This window comes from Pseudopipra pipra, chromosome Z (assembly GCF_036250125.1).
Source record: "Pseudopipra pipra isolate bDixPip1 chromosome Z, bDixPip1.hap1, whole genome shotgun sequence".
Classification (NCBI taxonomy): Eukaryota; Metazoa; Chordata; class Aves; order Passeriformes; family Pipridae; genus Pseudopipra; species Pseudopipra pipra.
In genome coordinates, this window is record NC_087581.1 from 2,385,364 (window position 1) to 2,410,756 (window position 25,393).

General features: G+C 44.5%; 2 protein-coding genes across 8 annotated transcripts in view; one reads left to right on the top strand and one right to left on the bottom strand.

Annotated features, from left to right (window-relative positions):
* Nucleotides 1–1,043: 1,043 nt before the first annotated feature.
* Nucleotides 1,044–15,065, top strand: HDHD2 (haloacid dehalogenase like hydrolase domain containing 2). 4 transcript variants are annotated; one of them, XM_064640950.1, is made up of 9 exons: nucleotides 1,132–1,269; nucleotides 1,410–1,476; nucleotides 2,597–2,724; nucleotides 3,957–4,067; nucleotides 6,046–6,254; nucleotides 8,607–8,691; nucleotides 12,575–12,791; nucleotides 13,551–13,614; nucleotides 14,551–15,065. In XM_064640950.1, the coding sequence occupies exons 4-9, from the start codon at nucleotides 3,967–3,969 to the stop codon at nucleotides 14,652–14,654; spliced, it is 780 nt and encodes a 259-aa protein (XP_064497020.1). In that variant the 5' UTR covers nucleotides 1,132–1,269; nucleotides 1,410–1,476; nucleotides 2,597–2,724; nucleotides 3,957–3,966; the 3' UTR covers nucleotides 14,655–15,065. The 4 variants fall into 4 exon arrangements, with proteins under 4 accessions (XP_064497018.1, XP_064497020.1, XP_064497017.1 ...); XM_064640948.1 differs by lacking the exons at nucleotides 1,132–1,269; nucleotides 2,597–2,724 and adding an exon at nucleotides 1,044–1,076; XM_064640947.1 differs by lacking the exon at nucleotides 2,597–2,724 and having other exon boundaries at nucleotides 1,133–1,269.
* A 2,383-nt stretch (nucleotides 15,066–17,448) lies between these two features.
* KATNAL2 (katanin catalytic subunit A1 like 2) overlaps nucleotides 17,449–25,393 on the bottom strand; it is a 29,992-nt gene continuing 22,047 nt past the window's right edge. For 2 of the 4 annotated variants that reach the window (XM_064640940.1, XM_064640941.1), the window contains exons 13-16: nucleotides 25,108–25,218; nucleotides 19,354–19,516; nucleotides 18,197–18,296; nucleotides 17,449–17,868 (exon numbers count right to left, since the gene is read on the bottom strand). In XM_064640940.1, coding sequence (XP_064497010.1) covers nucleotides 17,729–17,868; nucleotides 18,197–18,296; nucleotides 19,354–19,516; nucleotides 25,108–25,218 — 514 coding nt within the window. In that variant the 3' untranslated portion in view covers nucleotides 17,449–17,728. Of the gene's footprint in view, nucleotides 17,869–17,976; nucleotides 18,297–19,353; nucleotides 19,517–25,107; nucleotides 25,219–25,393 lie in introns of those variants that run through there. The other 2 variants (XM_064640938.1, XM_064640939.1) reach the window with 1 other exon arrangement.

The following is a 25,393-nucleotide window of genomic DNA, read 5'->3' on the forward strand; positions in this document are numbered from 1 at the left end:
ATTAGTTATTATGAATATAGTATGGATATAATTATATATATAATATTATATATATGTAATTCGAAGAATTTTTTCCTAATATCCTATCTATCTTAAAATGGTTATATTATGGATATAATATATGTATATATGGATAGAATGTGTTCTATATAATCATAATATCCATCTAAGGATATAATAAGTGGATTAGTTATTATGGATATAACAAAATATGATATCTATAGTTATATAATATATATGCTTAGAAGAATTTCTTCCATATATATGGAATATATAAAACATATAACAACATATATATAAGTACATATAAAGCTTTTATTTATATATAAAACATATAGTATCATATATATGTTGTTATGGTTATATTATAGATATATCCATGTATGGGCATAATAATATATTATTTTATATATTATATGCAGTTGTATATAATCATAATATCCATACATGGGTACATCATCATCATATTATTATTATTATTATATGTAATATCCATATAGGATCAAATATACCCATGATATATGGGTTATAAAATATCCATAACATATGGATTATGGATATATTAAAAATATATGTATTATGGATGTCCATAGTGTATGGATATGGGTATAATTGTATCCATATAGGAGATATTGGATATAATTTATATAATTCATTATCACACCCTTAGATATAATTTATATAATTTACTGTGATATCCACATACGATATGATTATAAACAGGACATCAGATAAAAAAGATAAGCATTGGATGTAATAATACGGGTGTAATGGCCACAATTGATGTAATTAATGTAATTTGTATCATTTATAAAAACATCCATATTGTGAGGCGGCCCGGGCCCTCAGGGCCCCGCGGGCTGCCCGCCGCGCTGCCTGTCGCGACTGCCAGGCGCCGACCGGCGACCCCACTCCCTGAGGGCCGAGCTCGGTGTTTATTTACAACAATAATAATCACATTATAATTTTTACACGCCGTGCCGGCGGCAGGCGGCCCTGGCGCTGGGCAGGGCGGCCGCGGCACCCGAGGGCCCCACGGCGCGTCGGGCCGTGCGCGGCGGCGGCGGCGGGAGCAGGTCAGTGCCGCGGGGGGGGCGGGAGCCGCGGCGTTCCCCCCACCTCTCAGAGTGGGCGCGCCCGCCGCCCTCGGCCGCCAACGGGCGGGTGGAACCATCCGCGGCAGGAAGAGGGGAGCCCGCCGCGCTCGGGATTCCCCCGGTGGCGAATGGGCCGTCCCGTCTGCCCGTTGTGTGCTGGCGAGGAGAGGCGGTACCATCTCTTGGGGGGGGGATGCGCAGGGGGGTTGTGTGGAGCGGGAGGGCACGGCGGGGGCACACCTGTGCTGTCAGCATCCTCCCCACGTATATAATCACGTATATAATTATATAATATACCCCTCTTTCCCTTAGGTCGTGCCTTGTGTCCCTCGTGTCCTTGTCCTAGAGCTGGGCTGGGGGGTCCCTTTGTCCTGACCAGGTGAGTTTTCGTTGAGATGAGATTGTGAAAAACGAGGTTCTGGGGTGTTTTAGGACTTCCTTACCAGGCCATGAGCGTTATCCTTGAAATTAGGCTGTGCTGAAAACTAGCTCTCCAGGTAACTTGCCTATTTTCTGGATGAATACCCTGGGAACAGGAGAACCCATGGAGATCTAGGGTAAAAGAGAGTAAAAATAATAGTAATTAAAAATAAAGTCGCCATAAAAATTAAAAAATATATTATTATTATTATTATTATTAATAATAATAGAAGAACAACAACAGAAATTATTTATTCTTGAGGTGCCCCCTTTCCCCATGGAGGTGATGAGGCTCCTTTAGGAGTTCTGTTGCCAGCTTTGTATCATAAGCGTTTAACTTTGGCCCTTTTTAGCAACAGAGAATACTGTAAAATATTTTTTTTATTTTCTTACTGCAGAGAATCAGCAGGAAAAATGAACGTAGGGGCTCAAAGTTTTCTCTGTGTGTGTGTGTGTGTCTTGTAGCTGGGACACCAACTTCACATGATCATTGATTAAACTGTCTGCAGAGATGAAACTGAGGGAAATTTAAGTTTATTGAGGCAGGTTCTAACCTGTGTCTGTTTTAGAAGTACAAACATGTCACATGTTGTCTGTAACCAAAATAGCTCAACATAAAAACTGTGATCCCTTGCTAGTGGTGACAGATCACAGATTCATGGAATGGTTTGGGTTGGAAGGGACCTTAAAATCCATCCAGTTCCACCCCCTGCCATGGGCAGGGACACCTTCCACTATCCCAGGTTGCTCCAAGCCCTGTCCAACCTGGCCTTGGACACTTCCAGGGATCCAGGGGCAGCCACAGCTTCTCTGGGCAACCTGTGCCAGGGCCTCATCACCCTCACAGCCAGGAATTTCTTCCCAATATTCCATCTAACCCTGCCCTTTGGCAGTGGGAAGCCATTCCCCCTTGTCCTGTCCCTCCAGGCCCTTGTAAATAGTCTCTCTCCATGTTTCTTGTTGCTTCCCTCCAGGCACTGGAAGGGGCACAGTTAGGTCATGCCGAAGCTCCTCTTCTCCGGGCTGAACAATCCCAGTTCTCCCAGCCTATCCAATAGTTGTTATTGTCTAATGAACAGGACTGTGTGTGTCTGCATTGGACACTTTCTAAGAAATAGCTCAGCAGGACTTGCTTTTGGAGCAAAAGGCAGCACTTGCAGCTCACGTGAGGAGAAAGAGCTGTTTCTGAAGGCTGGATTTTATCCAGGTGACTTGCTGTTTCCTTCCACAGTGCCTGTGCCCTTCAAATGCTGGCTCTTATTATGGGCTGAGTCTCTTGTACCTTTTTGTGTGACCCAGAAGCTCGCTGTAAAAAAACCTGCCTGGCTGTCCCATCTGAGAGAACAGGGACCAGCCCTTTGGGGTGCTGGGTATCCATGAGCCCTGAGACCAGGTGGGAGCTGGGCTGGGGGGTCTCTTTGTCCTGACCAGGTGAATTTTCGTGGGGCTGTGATTATGAAAAATGAGGTTCTGGAGTGGTTTTTTGGGACTTCCTTGCCAGGCCATGAGTGATATCCTTAAAATTAGGCTGTGCTGAAAACTGGCTCTGCAGGCAACGTGCATATTTTCTAGATAAATACCCTTTGAACAGGAGAACCCATGGAGATCTAGGGTAAAAGATAATAAAATAACAGTAAATTGAAAATATAATGAAATAATAAGTATGACTAATAATATTATTAATAATAATTGAAGGTAAAAGATAAAATAATAGTAAGTGATATTATGTAATGATAATAATAATAATAGAAGAAGAAATAATTATTGGGGTGTCCTGTTCAGGGCCAGGAGTTGGACTCTATCGTGCTGATGGGTGTAACAATCTGCAAGTTCCACCCTGTCACCACCAAACAGCCTCAAAGTCAGGGCTCCCGGGGCATGGTTTGCGCTGGATCACCCTCGATCTTGCTTACAAAAATAAAAATTAACAATATCCACTTCGGCGGAGCGTTTTGAGCTTTACAACCAGAGCAGTGTGTATTTATTTTCACTTCAGCAGCGCCGTCGGGCGTAGGTGGGACTTGCTGAAATGTGCTTGCTGAGGCCTTGAACCAGCAATACCAGACCTAGTGATCCTCTTCCCAGCACTCTTGAGCTGTTCAGAGAATTTTTTTTTTTTCCTTTTGACGCGCAAATGAAGGCACTTAAAAAACAGACAGCACCTGATTTCCATATATAGAGTCTTTGGGAGAAAAAAACACCACTCCATCAATTATGTTGGCTTTTTTTGTTTGTTTGTTTGTTTTTGGTTTTGTTTTTTGTTTTTTTAAGCGCTGCCTCTTATTTCCCCCCAGTCTAGAGGGGCCCATTTAGTGCTGGGAGTAATGTTGTGAGTAATACCGGGCTTGGCACAAACGAGGCGCTTAACTGAGCTCCTTGTTTTTATTGCCCATTGTCTCTAAGCCAGTTTGTGGTTTCATTTGTTTTCCTGTGTCCCAGGGGAGGGGCGATGGCAGCGCGGCGGGCGCTCAAAGCCGTCCTGGTGGATCTCAATGGAACACTTCACGTGGAAGACTCGGCTGTGCCAGGCGCCCAGGAGGCTCTCAAAAGGCAAGTTTTACCTCTTTGTTTTTCTGTTGTTTTGTTTTGTTTTTAATTTCCTCTGGCAGGTTGTGTCGGTGCTGTTTGCACAAAGTCTCTTCTCTAGGTGAGCCCTGGAGCCTCTGCCTTTTTCACGCTGTTGTGGCGAGCAAAGACTTGGCCAAATTCTGCTTTTATTTACACCTGCATTAACACCCAGGCAACTCAGAAAATTCAGCTTTCCTGAGTGGCTCTCTGTGTGTTTTCTAACCCTTTTCCACGTAGAAAAAACTCAATATTCAAGGTGTTTCCACTGATTCACATATGACTACAGCCTTAGCCAAAGTGGAGAGTAGTTGAGTTCACCTGAGTTACCCCACTTACACAAAATCGCTTCAGCTGAGCTGTTCCTCGAGGCTTTGTGAAACTGCAGGAGCCTGATCCTGTGTCAGAGCCCTTAGATCTGTGCTAAGCTAAAATGGAATAGCAGAAAAGCTTGGCCTAGTGAGCAAGGCAAACTCTGCAGAATTCTCATTTCATTCAGACAGGACTTTTCTTTATTATTATTATTATTATTATTATTATTATTATTATTATTATTATTATTATTATTATTATTATTATTATTATTAAAGTTTCTTTCTTCTAGGTAAACAACCTGGTAATTTTTTGGTTTGAGAAACGTTTGATAATACAGCTCATCATCTTTTGTAGGAATTTCGATATATTAATAAAAGCGAGAATTAAATACCTCTTGCTCTTGTGGTGAAAGGGTGCCTAAAGAAACTGAGGCATAGCAAAATGATTTAATCTGACCAAGTCAGTGGTGAAATAGGATACACAATCCCAGGAGTATTTGTACTGTGATATGACACTGTTTTCCTGGAGAAGACATCTTGTAATGGATGAGGAAAAGCCACAGAGTGATATATCCTGTTGTGGTGAATGAGGGAGGACACCTTAAGATTCAGGTCTTTTTCCCTAAAGGTTTGAAAAAAATTTATTTTCTCATGCTCTTTTCTGCTAATCCGTGTCACTGTCCTTCCTGAAGAGGAGCTGGGATGACTGGCATTGGAACAAATGGAGAGATGCCATTTTTAGGGTTTCTTCTCAGTATTGAGGTCCACAGGAAAAAATTGTATCAATTTTTATTTTAGTACCAGCCAGGGGACTGTTTTAGCAGTTCATGCCTGTGCAGGGTCAGTGTATCTGACAAACAAGAAGGAAGTGGCAGGTGCAAGCAAAGTCTCCAGCACTGACCAACTTTATTCTGATGTTCTCCGTGCAGTCCTGATGCCAGTGTTTGTTCCTATAGCAACAGAGAAAGTGATGGTGGGGGAATAATTAAAGGGAATGCTGTTGAAACTGTTACTTAAAATTATTTGATTGTTTGGTAGCATGTACTGTCAGTGCAGGGGAATAATGTGGGTTTATGTGATCCTGGTGTTCCTCAGGAAGGGGAGAAATGGCTGCAAAAGCTGACATAAAACCACCATCAAGGTAACACAGGTTCCTGGAGCATCCTACACCTCAGAGCGAGGCACAGCTGCTGGGAATTCACCCACCACGTGGAGTTCAGGGGTATTAATTTAGCAGCAAGCTTCTTTGGTGTGTTTATTTCTGGTTCAGGGTGCCGTTGATCAAAAATGTGGGGCTGGTTTATTTGTTATCTAGTTTGAATTAAAAAGCTTTTCAAACTAGTTGTTGATCACAGATGTGTTTGCTACTGCTGTGAAGGTGGAGCTTGGAATCACCACTTTCCTCTGGCATTTTCGTGGGAGAAGGGGAAGAGGAGTTGGGGGAAGACTTGGTTTTGCCCTGGTAGCTGTAATTCTTGCTCTCTGTTTCACGCTACCCTCCAGCCCACAGAAGTTCTCGTGTAGCACCAGCGCTCTGGTGTTTTCCTCTGCAGCCACGGATGGTACTTTTTTAGCCCCACAGAGGAGTACAAGTGTGCAAACAGAAGGGTTGGATCACTTGCCACTCTGGGTGTGCTGTTCCCCCACAGGCTGCGCAGTGCCCCTGTCACCATCCGGTTCGTGACCAACACGACCAAGGAGAGCAAGAGGGACCTGCTGGAGAGGCTGACGAGGCTGGGCTTTGACATTGCAGAGAACGAGATCTTCACGTCCCTGACAGCAGCCAGGAACCTCCTGGAGCAGAAACACGTGCGGCCTCTGCTCCTGGTGGACGACAAGGCCCTGCCTGACTTTACAGGTGAGGGGCTCTCTGAACTGAAGGGGGGAAATTAGGGAATGACTAAGGAAACATAGTGCTCTCTGTCATACATAGACCTGTCTTCTTTTTAAATTAAACAGCCTGAAGTCATAGCTTCTTGAAGGAGCAGTGGAAATGGCAGCCGAGGTCTCCAAGTAGAATCACAGAATATTCTGAGCTGGATCCTCAAAGATCATCAAGTCCAACCATTAAGTGATTGGCCCATACAGGAATCAAACCGACAACCTTGGTGGTGTTAGCACTATGCTCTAAACAACTGAGCTTATCTCAGAGTATCATTTGGGTAAAACTCAGTACTTTCCATTAATTTCCAGTGTAAAAAAAAATACCAGTAATAGTTAGCAGTAGGTTATTGGAGATTTATTGCACCTACCAGTGCTGGTTTTTTTTATAGCAAGGATGTGTCAGGTTGTGCAGTACCTGATTTCCAACAGAGGCTTTTCTCATAAAGAGATGAAAAAAACAGTGTGTAGGCCATGCAGGAGGCTGTTTCTCTCTTCACAGACTATTATTAAATGCAAAATCTCCAGGTAGTTATTGTTGCTTATCTTGTGTTGAACATCTGGGTCTCACCCCATGTACTTGGATACCTTCATTGGTGGCAGGAGGTTCCCCACCCTTACATTTCTAGATTGTAGTTTCTAAAGACGTGGTTGAAACCTGCTTTGCTTTCAGATGTTCCCATTTCCCTCCCTCAGCAGTAAGGGAAGTAGAAGATGGTATGTTTTCATATGTCTGGCAGGGGCCTGAAGTTAGACCCATGTCATTGTTTCGAGAGTAGTGAAGATAACCGTGTTTTTAACACACTCAGAATTGAAAAACTATATATTCAATTTTTCATTTAAAGTCTGGGCAGCAGAAACGTGGGTGGCTTATCACTGCTCCTTGCCCCTTGTCTTACAAAACTGAAATCCCTCTGGCTGCGTAATTTCAGTAGGTTCTAATCTTGCTAGGATCTAGAAATTTCCTGTTAAATTCTAGTGCTGTAGTCAGTAATCTCCAGATATATCAGCGTTAAGGGGAAGAGGCTCTGCGGGCCATGAGAGCAGTGAAACCTGATAACCTGCTCTGCCTAACATTGTATCCAGAGAAGTCTGCCCCCAGCAATACTCTGTGTTTGTGTTCCCAGGAAGGCTTTCTTGGGTCAGAAACAGGAGAGACAGCAGCTCTTTCGCTGAAAGCGTTTAAATCAGTTTAATCTCTGTGGTTTTGGGGACCTTTCCATCAGTTTTGCAGTCACTGATGCTAATTTTGTAAAAGATGGAACAGACAGAGATGTCATTTGGGTTCATTGGTGTTGCCTGGGTCTGGAGTGGATTGTTTTGTTTCTTTTTGCTACAAGGGGTTTGGCTGCTTCCCTGTTTTCAGTGCTGCTCTTGAAACATTTAAGTACAGTGCAGAATGCTTCAAATTCCTGTTGTTGGCTGCTGTTCCTGGCCAATTTCTCTACAAAGTTGGTCACGGATGAGCATAATCCACTCTTGGTTAAAGGACCCAGATGCTTCTGGGTGGTGTCACAGATCCACAGGGCAACTCTGGTACGTTGGAAGGTGGAACAAAACTCACAGCAAGTGCAGGATGCAGCCGATGACGTGTCATTAATAAAACTGTTTCTCCAGTTGCTGCTGCTCTGCTTCCATTGCTGGCTCTGTTCAGAGGTGGCACTGACATGCAAAAACAGTCCTGCTCCTCAGGAGCAGTGTAGGACAAAGGGGCTGTTCTCTAGGGCACTAAATTCACATTAAAAAAAAGAGATCTTCCAGAAGAGCCCACACTAATCTCGAGTAACAACTTCTAGGCCATGCTGCAGTACCATGTTTGCTGTCATAACCAGACAGCAAATAAATAATTTGATAATGGAACAAGAGACAGATTTTAGACCCTCAGTGAAGTTTTCTGGGACAAAAGGGAATAGAAAAACTGGGCGAAATTTACTAGCCTTCCTGCTTTGCTTGTCTTACAAAGCAGATAAATATATGTAGAGAGGGACTCTCAAATAACAGACTCAAATAACATCATTCAGTTAAAAGAGGGATTTATGTGGTCTGCTGCCTTTCAAGGGAGGCAGTGAGACAATCATTCAACAGTTGTTTTTAAGACTGTTCAGCTCCAGAGCTGTGTTGATCCTGGAGGATTGCAGAATCTGGATAAACCAACACCTTTTGCACAATGTTTTCTTCATTCTTAAAAGACATAAAAACTAGTCTCTTAGATACTCTGTGTCTGAAAATGCTCATTTTTGCTGTAAAGTGATTAAATGCACTTGCTGACTGTGTGCTGCTAAGTGTGAATTGAACTCTGCTCGCTCAGAGTCATGTTCTGGTTTTCCAGGGATAGGCACTGATGACCCCAATGCAGTGGTGGTGGGACTGGCTCCTGAGCACTTCCACTATGAGATGATGAACAGGGCATTTCGGTAAGGCAGCCCCTCGTGGGTTTTTGGGTGGTGGCTGTCTTGTGCTGGGCTCTAAACCTCTGCATGTGTGAGGAATTCCGTCTCCTGTGGGAAGAAGAGGGTGGTAGGAATATCACTGTTGAGCAGGGTGTGAGAGAGCCACTCATCTTGGTGGATTGGGGCCGTCACCATGAGCTTCAGGTGGCCCAGAACCTCATTTTAACAGCTTTCAGTCTGTAAATAAACTGCAGAAGTACAGTCACCATTGTGACTGGGAGGGGGCAAAGTTAGCAATGCCTCAAGAGGAAATACACAAAAGCAAGGATGTGGGGAAGCAAGCACAGATTCACAGAATCAGATAGGATGGAAAAGCCTTCCAAGACCATCGAGTTCCCCCTCCAGCCCAGAGCACTGAGTGCCACAGCCAGTCCTTCCTTGGACACCTCCAGGGATGGGGATCCACCACTTCTCTGGGCAGCCCCTTCCAATGCCTGACCACCCTTTCCAGGAAGAAATTCCTCCTCATGTCCAATCTGAACCTCCCCTGGCACAGCTTGAGGCTGTTTCCTCTTGTCCAAGAGGAGAGATAGCTTCCATGTTCAAAGCCTAGCCTTCAGATCCAAAATATTATAGGGAATGAAATCCAGTGTTTAGGGCAGATTATTCCTTACCTACATAATGCAGGATATCCAGCAATATCTTCTGAATTATCTTCTGTTCAGGAGTGGCCAGCACAACATGGGTGAGATGAGGTGAACTATGGAGCTGATCCAGTGTGTCTTATTTTTAAAACTCTTTGTTTTGTCCATAGGCTAAAGGGTAAATCAGACTAAATTTGCTTGTCATCATCCATGAGCCAGGCCTGCAGTAGTGTGTGCAGAGCCTTGTTTCCTTCTCTCTGGTTCTGGCTTGACACCACACCTTTGATTTTTAACTCCAAAAACCTTCAGCTTGAAGAGGCTTGAGTGTGAGCCTATTGCTGAGTGTAGCCTGGGTGATGGATGTGAAGAGTCCTTTCCACTCTTTTTACTCAATGGGATGGTGGCTACCACACAGTTTTGCACCTTGAAATCTGGTAAAAACCCTGATCTCAAGCACTTTAATCTGTCCTTATAACCACAAAATCCGAAAAGGGAGTATGAATTACTGCTGACCAGGATCTTCCTTGGGGTAGGAGGCCAGTGCTGTGCTTATCTGCTGCCAATTATGTGTCATAACAACACATACTGACCAAAACTGCCTCTGCCTCAGTGCATGTTGCCAAAGGCATTGATTTTGGAGTTTTACAGTGCAGTCATGAGTGGACTCCAATTTCACAACTGCATGAGCTTAACCCATGGTGTGTCCCGGGGCTTACATCATTTCATTTATTGATATTTCTATCCTGACTATATTAGCTGTTGAATCATATCCATTCGCTGCCTGGGGCTGGAGATCAGGGCATTTAAAGCAAGAAACCAGTGATGGCATGGAGAGTCTCTTGAGGGTTCCAGGCTCCCAGGTTATGTGGGAATGCCTGGGGAACTGGCCCTGTGGGGGTGGGCGAGGTTGTCCCAGGCTGGATTCGGGATTTATGCATTAAGCATGGAATTGGATGCTAGCTCTGGTGACGGAAGGAAAGTGCTGAGGGCCAAATCCAGTCCCCTGCAGAGGACAGTGGGTGCAGCATGGCCTTGGTGCCCATGGGAGAGGTATTAGGGGGTAACAGTGGGTGTGCTGCCTGAGCACCCCGTACCCAGCACTGCCTGGGTGGTGTGGCTGAGAGCTGGGCAAGGCTGCGTCCTTCAGCTCTCCTTGCCTTGTGCAGACACATTCCCAGCCACTCCTGGCTTGTCTGCCTGGAGGAAGATTTCATCCTCTGTGAACCTGTCCTGGCTCTGCCTGGTGCTTTCCTGTGTTTCAGGCTTTGCAGAGGCCCTAGGACTGGCTTTGTCTGATCTGTAACACCTCACTGACTTGTTCCGGGTGTTTTCCCCAGTCTTCTATTGAGGGTAAACTTTTGCTGGTGTCAATTCTGTTTGGCGTGATGGAAAAACTAACCACTGGCCACATTCTCTTCTTATTGAGTCTTATCATAGAATCATAGAATCAGACGGGTTGGAAAGGACCTCTGAGATCATCAAGTCCAACCCTTGATCCACTACCACCACAGTTGCTAGACCATGGCACTAAGTGCCACGTCCAGCCTCATCCTAAAAACCTCCAGGGATGGAGAATCCACCACTTCCCTGGGCAGCCCATTCCAATGGCTGATAACCCTCTCTGTAAAGGATTTCTTTCTAATATCTAACCTAAACCTCCCCTATGCCATGTCTATATTCCTTCTCCTTTACTGCTCAGGTGATTGAGTCAGTTGGGATTTGCACTGCAAGTGGAATTGCACTGGGATTGCAAAACTTTGAAGGGAATCTGATTAAATGCAGGTATCTACAGTGCAGGTGCTTGGGCTCTGGAGGGAGGAGGAGGCACTTGTAAGGCATCTTTCCTCTAGTAGTGCTTAAAATAGGACAGTTGAACTGTGCTCTAGAAGTGCATTTTCCTCTGCACTGGCTGTGAAGAGCCCATGCTGACTAATTACCTGGTAGGCAGCTATTCCACTGACACCCAACATTAGGTAAATCTAACCCAACATGAGTCCCCAAACGAGGTGCACAGAGTAAGGCCATTCTCCAGGCACCATTTGAAATGACTGAGACTAAATTTCTCTTTTTGTGTACATGGGATTTTGATGCCACGCTTAAAAGAATTCTCTCAGGTGAGATCTTCCCTGCAAACTGCTGGATGTAGTGGTTGTGGTGCTGCTGTCAAATTAAATTTTTCTGTGTCCTAGAGGCATCCTCCCATCATGAACAGTGTCTGGCTGCTCACAGATACACACACCAGCTCTCTTCTGTTTGAGCTTGCTTTGGAATGCATTGGTTTAACGGAGGTGTTTTGTGATAATGAAGTGAAATGAAGTATTTTCATTTATCTACTGCTCAGAATAGCCAGGCTGCTCTGCAAGCAGGCAGGAAGGAGCAGACCTCTTCCAGAGAGCATCCAGCTCACCTCAGCCAGCCTCAAGCAACAGGAGCACAGCAGGATTTTGTTTGTTTTCTTAAAGGCTTTTTTGTTTTGTTTTGTTTTGTAAATCATGTGGTGTTAAGAGGCAAAGGAATCCTCCTTTCTGCCCCGAGGATAACAGCCAGTGTTTCTCCTCTATCCCCCTGCTTTGTTTCTTATTCCTACCTGTTGGAATGACATGCAGTACCTGGGGAAGCACTTGGCACTCATTATATCAGCTTTTACAGATGCTGTCTGGAGGGCTCTTGTTGCACTGAAACGTGGGGAGGGGGGAGAACTGCAGTAACATGGCTGTGCTTGGTGGTCCAGGAGGGTTCCTGCAGTGCAGCAGCTACACAGGCTGCCCTTCCCTGCAGGACAGGGAGCTGCTGTGTCTGATGTGAGGAAAAGGAAGGAGCTCTAATCCAGCTTTGTTCCTGACAGGCTCAGTAATAGCACTGTTAACTGGGGAATTCAGTGGGACATGAATGCAGCAAATAGCTTTGTGGGTTATGTAACTTGTTACTGTAATTCCTTCCATGTTACAATACAAAGTTAAGGTCAAATGATTTGTCCTGTACCTGTAAGAAATTCTTCCCTGTGAGGGTGGCGAGGCCCTGGCACAGGTTGCCCAGAGAAGCTGTGGCTGCCCCTGGATCCCTGCAAGTGTCCAAGGCCAGGTTGGATGGGGCTTGGAGCAACCTGGGATAGTGGAAGGTATCCCTGCCCATGGCAGGGGGTGGCACTGGATGGGCTTTAAGGTCCCTTCCCACCCACACCTTTTTGTGAAAGCCATTGAGGCCTTCAGCTGTAAATATAACTTCTTTAATATTTTGTGCTTTCTTCTTCATTCATTCTTTAGGTTGATTTTGGACGGAGCTCCTCTTATAGCAATCCATAAAGCCAGGTATTTCAAGAAGAAAGATGGGTTGTCTCTGGGACCTGGGCCTTTTGTGACAGGGCTGGAATACGCGACGGACACCAAAGCGACGGTGGTGGGGAAGCCAGAGAAAACCTTCTTCCTGGAAGCCCTGAGGGGGACTGGCTGTGCCCCAGAGGAGGCCGTCATGATCGGAGATGTACGTGGGGACCAACACCCTCATCACCTGCTCACTGACACAGTGCTCATCTCCACTGTGCACACTGCTTGCAAAGGGATGGTTCCGCCCTTTGGAATCATCCCTTTGTGTGTCCAGAGAAGGGAACGGAGCTGGGGAAGGGTCTGGAGCAGCAGGAGCAGCTGAGGGAGCTGGGGGGGCTCAGCCTGGAGAAAAGGAGGCTCGGGGGGACCTTCTGGCTCTGCAACTCCCCGACAAGACGGGGGAGCCGGGGGAGGGGTCGGGCTCTGCTGCCAGGGAACAAGGGACAGGAGAAGAGGAAACAGCCTAAAGTTGTGCCAGGGGAGGTTTAGATTGGATATTTGGGAAAATTTCCTCATGGAAAGGGTTGTTCATCCCTGGCACAGCTGTCCAGGGTAGTGGTGGAGTCCCATCCCTGGATGGATTTAAAAGCTGTGTGGATGTGGCACTTGGGGTTAGTGGTGGCCTTGGCAGTGCTGGGGGAATGGTTAGACTTGACAATCTTTGAGGTCATTCCCAGCCTAAACATTTCCATGAAAACTTACAGGACTTAATGGGTAATACCTGGGATGGGTTCTCTTACTTCAGTCACTGCTTGATGGGGCAAAAAGCACTCAGCAAACCACTCCTGTGACAGTTTCACTGACACGCAGCTAAAAGATTTCGATTCCATGTCGCTGCTTTTAAGTGATGTGCAAAGCAGAAATTGTTCTGGAAGTGTCCATGCCCACCAACCAGTTGCTCTCTGTTCTGCCCCAGGACTGCAGGGATGATGTTGGTGGTGCCCAGGACGCGGGCATGCGTGGGATTTTGGTGAGGACGGGTAAGTAGTCCACGTGTCAGTCGTTTTGGGAGATGGTGGTGCTTTCAGTGATCTCACTCTGGATACTTGCAGCCCCTGGGCCCAGAGTGAAGGCACCCTGTGGCCAGCCCTGGTGCTTTGTAACAGCCCACCTAGGAATTACAGTGGTCACTACAAGCATAATTTTGCTTTGAGTAAGAGAGGAACGTGAAGGGACTGACGGTGTTACTGATGGTACCATGGACTGGGTGAGGCCTTTCTGAGGTGGCTGTTGCTCATGCTACACTGTTATGTTGAACATGAAAGGAAGTAATCCTGCTGTTCCTCAGAAGAGTCTTCAGAGAGGCACTTTTCATCAGGAACTGTGGTGATAGAACAAGGAGTAACAGGTTCAAACTGAAAAAGATGAAATTCAGGTTAGAGATATGGGGAAGAAATTCTTGGCTGGGAGGGTGGAGAGGCCCTGGCACTGCTTGCCCACAGAAGCTGTGGCTGCCCCATCCCTGGAAGTGTTCAAGGCCAGGTTGGACGGGGCTTGGAGCACCCTAGGATAGTGGAAGGTGTCCCTGCCCATGGCAGGGGTGGAACAAGATGAACATTAAGGTCCCTTCCAACCTAAACCGTTCTGGGATTCTATGATTCTATAAAAGTGAAAATAACATTTCAAGAACCTTCAACATGGACGTATGAACAGTCAGTGAGAGAACAGTGCCAGTACTGCATTGTGAACCAGTGCATAAGTAACTGTAATTCAGAGCCAGAGCTGCCCCTGGAGGAATCTTCAGTGTATGTTTAGGGAAGCCTTGTGGGATGTTTGTTGCAGGAGAACCTCAGATGGGCATTCCTCCTACCTGGTTGGTACTGATTTGAGGAGGCTCTAATTTTTTGGGGAAAAAAAATAAATAAAGGATACTCAGAGGAGCCTGGTAAATGGATCATTTTGTTAATCTGTTACAGGTAAATATCGACCAGCAGATGAAGACAAAATCAATCCAGCTCCCTACTTAACCTGTGAGAGTTTCCCAGAGGCAGTGGAACACATCCTAAAGAGTATGCTGTGAGAAAGGGAGTAGTTGGTTTGGAGGACCATCTGCTTCACATAATTTCCTTCATTCTTGCTTCAAAAATTAAGGTCCCAAGATCAGTCATTGCATGTGTGGCATCAGAAACCTGCCTGCGGTGTGAGGGGCAAAGGGTCCGAGTGGGCCCAGCACAGTCACCACACACAGGGAGCATGGCAGAGTTCTGCTCATCTTCAGTTTTCAGGAAATATCTGATGAAAAGCCCTGTCTGGAAAGTGTCACTTTCTGAAGAATAAGTGAGACTTATTCTGAAAACATGCACTAAAATACCAACAGTAACAGAGCCTTAGTTGGCCTGCAGTGATTTCACTGAGCTCTTACTTAAAGGTAGAGATTATGCACATTTAGAAGTGACTTTTAAATTAAAGTACCACTATTGCTTAATAATAACTACTGTGGCTGTCTTTCCTCTCATTACAGCAGATCCTGTTCTTTGTTTTTCAAATTTTACATAAAATTAAAAACTGTCAGCATTTTACAGATGTTTTAATTAGATGCTGTTATTAAAAAGAATGATACAGAAACAAAACTCTGGTATTAAATGCCTCAGAGACTGTGACTTTTTAAAATTAGGCTTCAGCAGGGTCCTATTAGTGCTACAGTTGCAAAATTTCACTGTTGTTGGGGATTTTTTTGTTTCTTTTTAATGTTATGGGGAAAATCCTTCACGAGCCATGGGGACACATTCCAGTTTTTACAGTTGGTTAGCAGAGCTGTAAAATGAAATTTAATTCTGTATCATGCAATGCTTTTCCTATGCTCTACATCCCCCAATATGAACCAACTTTGTAATGATGGTAAATGGCTTTTCTGGTCCATTTGCAAACTGTAATAATCAAAGTCCTTTACAGTTGTTTTACAGTGCTCCTGAGTGTTAAATTATTAGATTGTAATTATGCATTACTGGAGTATTAACCTTATTGAAAATACAGTTTTGTGTTAATGAGCCATGCTCGTTCTTGTTAAACAAAATCATCGTGATGAATGAATTTCCTGACATGTGACAGCATCTCTCTGCAGCCTCACTTGGTGGGTGGTTACTACATTCAGATCTAATCTCTGTCACAGCCAGAACGTGTGGATGGATTCTGCAGATTTTGCAGTAGAAACCCAGAATCATTTAGGTTTGAAAAGCCCTTTTAAGATCATCAAGTCCAGCCATTCCCCCAGCACTGCCAAGGCCACCACTAACCCACGTCCCCAAGTGCCACATCCACATGGCTTTTAAATCTCTCCAGGGATGAGGACTTCACCACTGCCCTGAGCAGCCTCTGCAGAGCTGGACAGCCCTTTCAGTGAAGAAATTATTCCAAATATTCAACCTCAACCTCCCCTGGCACAACTTGAGGCTGTTTCCTCTCATGGTGTCACTTTTTACCTGGGAGCAGAGACCCCTCAGGAACAGAGGCCATCTTTAGATACTGTCTGTGTGCCCTCACACACTGTCACGTACAGTTTGGGATAAATTCACACATCTAGTTTTTGTGCCAGCAATTCTGAGCCTGTTTCTGCTTGGAGGATATAAGGGAGGTCTGTGGCCCAGAGTCAGAGTCAGGTTCAGGAGGTGGGAGAGCTATAAGCAAAATCCTGTGAAGAGATTTCCCATGGAGACTTTTGACATATGACTGATGCTAGATCTAAAAGCGACTGTTAGTGCCTCAGGGGCCCTGGGACGTGCTGGAAAGCATGCACAACCCTGGTACTCGGAATGCAGATGCACACAAGAACAAGGAAAACACTGGGAGAACTGCAAAGAGGGAAGAGTGTCTTGGTGAGGAAGACAGGTAAGAGAAGGGCAGTGGTGAGACCTGAAAGAGTGACTTGTCAGAATTGCTGGTGCAGAATGCAGGACACGTGGCAGTGCTGACTGCTCACCTGGCTGTGTGTGCAAGAACAGTGGCTGGTATTAAACACTGCACTGGAAAGACTGGAAAACTCCACTGGGTCCAGTGGAGGGTGACACAGGTGATGAAGGGAGTGGAGCACCTCTCTGAGGAGGAAAGGCTGAGGGAGCTGGGGCTGTTGAGCCTCGAGAAGAGACACTGAGAGGGAACCTCACTAATGTCTGTCAGTGTCTGCAGGGTCAGAGGATGGACCAGGCTCTGCTCTGTGTGGCCCAGCAACAGGATGAGAGGAACAGGCACAATCTGATGCCCAGGAAGTTCCACCTGAACACAAGGAAGATCTTTGCTGTGCAGTGACTGAGCACTGAACAGGTTGCCCAGAAAGGGTGGGATATCCTGGAACCATCTGGACACAGTCCTGTGCCATGTGCTCTGGGATGGCCCTGCTGGAACAGGGAGGTGGGACCAGGTGACCCACTGTGGTCCCTTCCAACCTGAGCCATTTCGGATTCTGTGATCCTGTTTTATGGCTGGCTGTGAACCACTGGGTAACTACCAGTACAGTTTCTAGTTAATTAGCCTAAACCTGCTGATTTTCTACAGTATCCCTCTTAATTCCTTGCCTTTTCCACCTTGGAAATGCTCCAAACCAACAGGAAAGTAACACACTTGACACATCAGCTGAAAACGATGACAAACTAACCTCATCTACAAAGCCTTGCTAAGGTCCTGAGTTTCACTGGAAACCCTTGTTTCATGTTTCATTAAGAAGGGTGCAAGTCTCTGGTGGTACAGCTACACTGACTGTGCTGCTCTAGTGAGTCTTGGGAAAGGAGAATTACACTAATTGTCTAACTGTTCTTAAGCTTTCTGCTTCAGTTCTACCTCCAACCTGTATGCAGTTGTCATGAATAAAGACTGAGAAGCAATCAATCTTTTTAGTCTTCATGCATAAAATTAAGGCTGGAGGCTTTGTTGCATAGGAGCCGCCATTACATTAATTCCATGAGGAATGTTTTTTGAATGGTCATTAAAATGGTTAATAAAGAATAACCACCACTCTTTCACCCACCCTTAAATTCTGGAAGTAAAGATTTCCCTCTGACACTTGTCGCTGCTTTTTCTTTCCTGAGACAACAGCATTTCCTTCCCCATCACCATGGGGACATGCCACTTTGGAAGTCTTGGAAGTTTTGGGTGTGTTTTCTGTCAAACTGACTCAAATTCCCTCTGCCAAGCCATGTACTTCCGGCTTAGATTCTTTGCTGATGGCTTGGTGTGGGTGATCACATCCAGGAAATCAGCTGTTGTGATCGTGTCCAGTTGGATCACGGGCAGCTTACTGTTACCTAAAGAGAAGAGAAGTGAATAAATACCGTTATCATTACCAAAAGACATTCTTTTATGTCCCTGCCTAATGCAACACTTAATATAGGGAAACAACAGAGTAAATGCAGTGAGATAAAGAAAAAGTTGTATTTATGCAGAGGGCACAGATACTGACATTTAAAAGAAGGCCTGGTTTTCAGAAATTTAGATGTTTTAGATCTGTAGAGTTTAGAACTTTTCCAGGCAGATATCAGAGCTCCACCTGCTGGGGTTAACATGATCGTTCCTAGAGTTACAGCAGGAGATCAGCATTTGCCAGTTGATATTCTCTGCTCAGAGCTGAGGTACCTGGCTGATTTTCAAGAGCATCAAATATTTTCCTCACTGGTCTCATGGCAGCTTCCTTGCACACGAGTTTTATGTCTGAGCCGGAGTATCCGTCTGTTTCCTGTGATGGGATCAGAACAATGCATTACAGCTCACAAATCAGACAGGAATACCATTTACAGGCATATATATTGTACATGTATTTATAGAAAATATTTGTAAAGTCTACTGCTGTCTGAAATATCTGTTTGTATATGTATACCCACAGACACACACAGACACATATCTATTTTTATGTGTATGATTTCCTCTTGAAGTTATGTTGCTCGTTCTTCTTTTGAATGCCCACAATACCTTGTAGGAGCAAGGAAAAATACTGTGCATTTTCTCTTTAAACCCCAATTTTCTGTAGGTCAAATAAAACCCACCTTTGTGTGTCCATCCCCGTCTTTCCTGTTAAAAAATAACTGTGTTTCCTTATTAGGATTTATAAACCCAAAACTGAGCAGTATTTCTCCATGAACACATGTAAAATGAGTCAACTGGGTAAACTGTAAAATATTTAGGCGTTGAGTCCTTGAGCAAACTGGTCTAGTGAGTGGCATCTCTGCCCATGGCAGGTAGTTGGAACTAGATGATCTTTAAGGTCCCTTCCAACCCAGAGCATTCCAGGATTCTGTGATTCTATTTCCAAAGAATTCAGGATGTGACAAAGGGCTAAATGAAGAGAGCCTGGGTATCTAGTGAATCTTTTCACTGTCAAATGCTCTTTTCTCCCGCAGCAGTGGAGCGGTGACAAACCTTCCCTACACAATTAACTGTTCATTACCCCGGTGAATTGGAAGTGCTCCCAGCTTGGTGAGAACAGTGATAAAATGTGCTGTTGCTGGAAGTCTCCCTGTATTTAAGGCTGAAAAGTTGGCCCAACAGAGAGGACCAGAATACACCATTTTGCAGGCAGAGCTGTGTGAAACCAGTGATTTCCACAGGCCTGTGACAGGCTCAGTGCCGTGTGCTGCCAGTCTCCCTTTGGAGCCTCAGACTGAGCTGAGGTCCTTCCCCAGCTCTGTGTGTCACAGCTGCCACACCAAAGTGCTGTCCCAACCCTTGTTCACAGTTCTGGCCCAGAAATGCCTCCAGCACCACGTAGGCACTGTCCCTGTCACAGTGCTTCCCACCTGGCTCAGCAAGCTGTAATCCAGATCCGTCCTCAGCTTCACACCCCCGCTGTTGCTCAGAGGGGGCAGCCAGTGCTGGATCATCACCTGCCGTGCCTCTTTACTGGGCAGGTCCACCAGAATCCTCTTCTCCAGCCTCCGCAGCATGGCAGAGTCCAACTCCCTGCAAGCAAAGGTGGAGAGTGATCATCTCAGTGTGTCTTGTCATGGAGACCTGGCTTTGACAGCAAGGTCCTCGCTGCAGGGACTGGCATTTTTCAACCCCACCTGTAACTGTGCCAAAATGAAAAAAAAAGGGTTAATTATCCAGTGTGTTCCTGTTCAGCATGTCAGTGATGCACTGGCTTGTGACACCGAGGATTAGCAATAGCAATGAGAAGTTGCAGTTTCCATCCCTGGCTCTGGTGCTCATCTGCTGCATGTCTCATCAGTAACAACCTCTCCCTTTCTCCCTCTGCTATTAAGGAGACAGTACAAATTGTCTGTCTGGGGCACTGTCAGGACTAATTAATTGCTACTTAGTAAGGGATGCTCAGTAGGTATAAGATCCAGACTGAAGGTCTTGGATGTGAGGCCATGTATTACGGCAGAACAAGACGCCAATCTGGGACTGCTCCTGCAATACAAACTATAAATAATACAGTTACAAAGCATATTGTCCTTATAAAAAGGATCTTGTGAAGGGTGGACAGGCTGGATAAATGTGTCAGTGAGCCAAAAACCATGATTCTGTGAACATCAAAACTGATAAAAATGGTTTGCCTAAAAAAAAAAAAAGATAAGAAAAAGCTTCTGTACCAATCTTTCTCTACTGGCCCCATTCAGTAACACACTCATTATTCCAGTTTAAAATATAATTCCATCCTCATACCTGCCAAGAAACTTTCATCTAGGGGAAACTCACTTCAACGTGCCTTGTGCAGACAGAAGAACAGGAGCCACAAGAACCATTTCCATCCATGCTGGCTGAGCAGAAGGAACCAGCTGTTGGAGGGTTGTACCTGCAACCTGGGACTGTGATACACTTAAATTAAACCTGCCTCTACTTTTCCCAATTCCCTGGGTAAAATATTTTTGCCAGGAAAGTCAACATTCAGGCAATGAATGGGGTTTCTTGTATGAAACTCCCTTTAATTTACAGGGAGCTCAAAGCCAGCTCAAGATGGATCTGTAGCACACTGACAGAGCTTGTTTCTGTCACATTTGGTGACTTGTCCTTCTTTTTTAAGAGCTAATGTTTTCTAGTGGCATAGCGCATGATAAAGGAACCCAAAAAGGGGCTCTCAAAACTCCATATAGGGGCTGGCTCTCATCTCAGCAGGAGCAGCGATGTCCCCCTCCCCAGAAATGACATCTTGGTTTGGGAGACCTCATTCCACGTGCACTGAGCCAAGGGCAATGAACACAAAGGTCAGAAAACCAGATCAACAGGAACCCGGAGGACAACAGGAGTTTGCTCAGATCCACCTCAGTACTTCTAATCAAGGCTGCAGGAGTAAATACCAGAATTTGTTCATCAATGGCTGTCAGTATATTGATATTATTATTGATATTTTTAGGCTGTTTCAGATGCTGTCCAACATCCAGTGCAATAGTACAGAGGCCCACCCAGAAAAGATAAAGAACCACACTCACCTGCTCACCTTCCAAATGTATTTTTCAGCCCAACTTATCAAAATTGCTTTGCTTGGCTGGAAATTTGTTTATTTGGCTGGAAATAATTGCTCTGGCTGACCAACCCCTTTGCTGTTATTTACCCATATTAACATCCTCTGTGTACAGAGGGCAAAAGTTCTCAGGGTTTTGGAGGTGCCTACACAGGTACCCTAAAAAGCACGTGTAGGCAAAGGACAACAACAGCCAGTCTCTGCAAATATCCTGAAAATCCTCCAAATGGTGAAGTTTTCCATGACTCCTCCTGCTTCAGGTCCCCCCCCAAGATCACAGTTTCAGGAGCTCTCTATCCATGTTCTGTAAACATGAAGTTGCTCTGTTTTGAGAAGCTGTGGCTGCCCCTGGATCTCTGGAATATTCAAGGCCAGGTTGGATGGAGCTTGGAGCAACCTGGGATAGTGGAAGGTGTCCCTGCCCATGGCAGGGGGGTGAAACAAGATGAGCTTTAAGGTCCATTCCAACCCATACCATTCTGTGATTCTATTTATCCAGAAAGGTTACAATGACCTGGCTTGTTGGCTAAAGAGCAAAATAAAGAAATAATATTTTTGTTATCTTAAGTGTTTAGGTCGTTTGCTAAATTGTTTTTTTAGGCAAGGTTAAGTGACATTAACCAGAGTAGAATAACAAGCACTGAGCCAACCAAAATATTCTCTGCAACAACAGCCAATGAAAGTACTGAGAGATGATCATGAAAAGATACACAAAGTTCTACAGGACCCATAAGAGTCAGTGACTTTTCAGAACTCCCCCAGGTTAACATTAGGAGGCATCACAGGATCACAGACTGGTTTGTATTGGAAGGGAAGAGTCTATCAGCCCACCCCAAAACTTCACCCACCCTGAGGGTGGGGAGGGAGGAGAAAGCAGCACCGCAATGGAAGTTGAATTAAATGTGCTAAATCATTAGGAAACATTCACTACGTGATTAAGGATCATTTTATTCCTTCACTAATGAGGCCTTTATTTTATTTAATTACATTGAATCATTTCAGCAAGTAATTTGTCAACAGAAATGCTTTGCTGATGACTAGCCAAAAGCTACTTGCTGGGCAGCAAGGACAGGCTAAAGAGGAAGATCAATAGCTGCAGTGCAGCTTAGGACAGCATAAAGAGCTTTGTTTAGGCTTCTTTTCATTCATCTAAAAGCAGCTTGGTACCAGTTTTTTCCATGATCAATAAACATCCAAGTTAAACAAATCTCCTGAAATCCAGCTTAACACCAAATGTTTGCAGGAGCACACCGCTGTGCTGTGAAGCCAAAACCTCCCACGGTGGCACCAGGTATTTTGAAAGTTCGTTATTAACTATTCTTGTGGAGCTGAAGTCCGGGTCTGACAGTGTGACTAAATGTCACCTATTACTCACAAATTCAATCTGTAAATATACAACTGAGATCTTAAGAGAGGTTCAGTTCCTGCTGCCCTCTCTGGAGGCAGATACTCCCAAATTCCTTGAGGCTAGTGAGCCCAGTGATGGTGTAAGATGCTCATGATTTTCACTAGCTTTCCACCCCCCTAAAACATCTTTCTAAGCACACATTCAGCCACTTCTTAAAGTATTTTCTCTGTGGTAGGGACATTTCTTCCAGAAAAACTCATCAGTACATTCATAAATTGGATTTGCTCAAGAAAGAGCAAAATCCAACCTGCCCAAAAGAGAGAAAAGTTCAAAAGGAAGTTCTAAGCTCTCAGGTAAAACTTTCAGAAGTGAGAGCTGGCTTATCACAACATCTCAGCTGCCACCCTCATATCAACACAGACTGTCTGCTTCCTTTTGGGGCAGTTCCCCCAAAATAGAAGTCCGGTAATTTTGGATCAACATTAAAAAAAAAAAATGCTGTGTCATTTTAGCTGTTTCAAAGAAGCAATTTTGCAGAAATTAGCACTTCAGTGTTATAAAATGATCCAAAATCAAATGTGTAAAACACTCAAAACTGAATTCTGTAATTTTTACATGACTTCCCAGGAAGAGTTTATTGCTTGTGTAAGGCAGACACAGGTTAACAAGACACATGCAGGAATCACTCTGCATGGATAATTTTCTCACAGGATTAATTTCAGTCCATGGAAGGGTGCAATGCACTGCTCACAGTTTCTCCTTCTGAAAGGGCAATGATGCTGCGGTAACATAAACATTTACAGTGTATTAGTAACAAACCATAAAGATATGAATGGATTATTAATGCCTTAATTCTCTTTCAAACTTAATTGTCCAGTTATTTTTTTTTCCGCACTTTCCTATATAACTGGAACATAATTAGAATTCCACTCCGTTCCTTTCACGTAGATACTGAAACACAAAATGGGGTGGATTTTGTACTGATTTAAATTCATGAGTTTGTCCAAGGCATAAATCCCCCAAACCAACACATAGACTCAGCTATTATGGCTATAAAAGCCTGTGATGGCTCTGTACTCACACTCTTGGGTAGGAACCAGCCTAACTTGTACATCTAATTTCTACACAAATTTTAGGTGTCCACACAGCCACTCTCTTACTTAAATGCTCTGGGCAAACCACAGACAGAGGGGCAGATGAAATACACTATTCTTCTGAATACACTGCCATTTTGGCACTTGAATTGGGATCCACATCCTCCTGCTTCTCTGAAGGGCTGAGGCTTCTCAGCAACAACAGGCCAGGCTCACAGGCCACATGGGACTGATGGAAAATACTACCTCTGAGCTTCAATTCTCAGGCACCAACATCACTTCTGTGGTTTAACTCTCTTCTCCTGTTCCCTTTCAGCCAGGGAAATCAAAAAGGGAATCAGCTGAGGAGAGGAATAAAACATTACCACAGACATTGTGAGAGAATGTCAGGTGGTGTGCCATGACTGAGAGGTGCAACTATGTGTTAAACAACATAAAATTAAAAAAAAAAAAAAAGAAAACAACAATAAAATACACTGGGAGTTGAAGTACTCAAAAGCAAGATGGGGATACACACTTTGTCACTTAGACTCAGACACACCCAGCTCTGATCACAGCCCAGAGCCCTCAAGTCACAAAGAGAGGCTTTTCCAGCATTTCTCCTTATGGCAACCCCATAAAAATGAGACAAAAATCACTAATCATGAAAAACAATCTATGAATGAAGCCTGTGCTTTGTGGGTGCAGTGCCCCCTCTGGCTCCCAGCTGGTTTTGGGTGCCCTGCTCTGTGGCTGTCACATGGCAAAGCTGGGTGAGTGTCACCTCAACGAACAAAGTGCCTTTAATGTCAAATTTCAAGTATTGCCACTTGAAATGCTGCTGATCCACTGTTCACACAGGTCATTCCCGGGAACACCTTCCATTGGGCTACACCAAACGTTTCCCAGACTATGGTTTGAAGTTCCCTGGAAACAGGACTGCTTTTCTGACTCCTAGCTCATGCTCCTCTGCATTGGAGGTGGGAATAGGCCCATTTAGGTCTGTGTGCCTTTAGGGACATGGGCACCCAGAAACACCTCAGTGCTGTGAGGATCAACAGCTGCAAAAACATTGGCCATGTTGGCCTCTCCCGAGCATCCAGAGCTGTTACACCAAAAATCTTACCTCCCTCCCTCACCCTCTCCTGCCTGCCTTGTTCCCAAAAAATATCCTGTCCAGTTTGAGAACCAACGTGATGAAATGCCCCAGTTCCAGTCTTAAATTGTCTATTCTTCTATACTAAATTATGTTAAGAAAACTGAGGAATTGTGCCCCTCAACTTTTCAAAGTCCCATTTCATACCAATAAAATCCAACATTCCTATTTATGGAGTATCCTTCTAAGCACCAGATGTTTTAAGCACCTTAGAGTTCCAGGCTGAAACCCTTCTTAGCTTAAACATAGTAAATAACTTGCCTATAAATTCAAATACTCCATTTTAAATATTAGCAGCTGTAGGATCAGCATATGTTGACTTTATTATGGATTATTCTCATGTGACACAAATAGCAAGAATTGAAGAGTTTAAAAGTAAAAGCTCCAAATTAATCTTTAAATGCTTTAACCAAATATCAAGGCTTTTCCTGCAGAAGTCTAAATAAAATCTTTATCTGTGCTTAGAAGCTCATGAAAATGTATTCAAAATGTACTCTCTGGATCTCTTACCATGGCAGATTGGAAGCTGCTAAAACAAATACAAGATCATCAGATCGGGCCAAGCCATCCATCTGCACCAGTAATTCTGTTTTCATCCGCAGACTTCCTTCATGTTCACCACTACCAAGATTCAGAGAAATATTATTTGCTCAGTGCATTAAAGTAATCATCTTTATTTATAAGTGTCATTCACAGCAACTGAGCCCCTGTCACAGTTTTGCCCCAGTTCAAAGCATGATTAAGCTCCATTAGCTAACATCTAAGCATTAAAATCAAGCTTTCTAACGATTACTTA

Excerpts from the sequence above, each read along its gene's own strand:
- HDHD2 (XM_064640948.1), top strand. The coding sequence starts at position 3,967 with ATGGCAGCGCGGCGGGCGCTCAAAGCCGTCCTGGTGGATCTCAATGGA. Across the intron at positions 4,068-6,045 it reads GCCCAGGAGGCTCTCAAAAG|GCTGCGCAGTGCCCCTGTCA; the intron begins GCAAGTTTTACC and ends GTTCCCCCACAG. Across the intron at positions 8,692-12,574 it reads ATGATGAACAGGGCATTTCG|GTTGATTTTGGACGGAGCTC; the intron begins GTAAGGCAGCCC and ends TTCATTCTTTAG.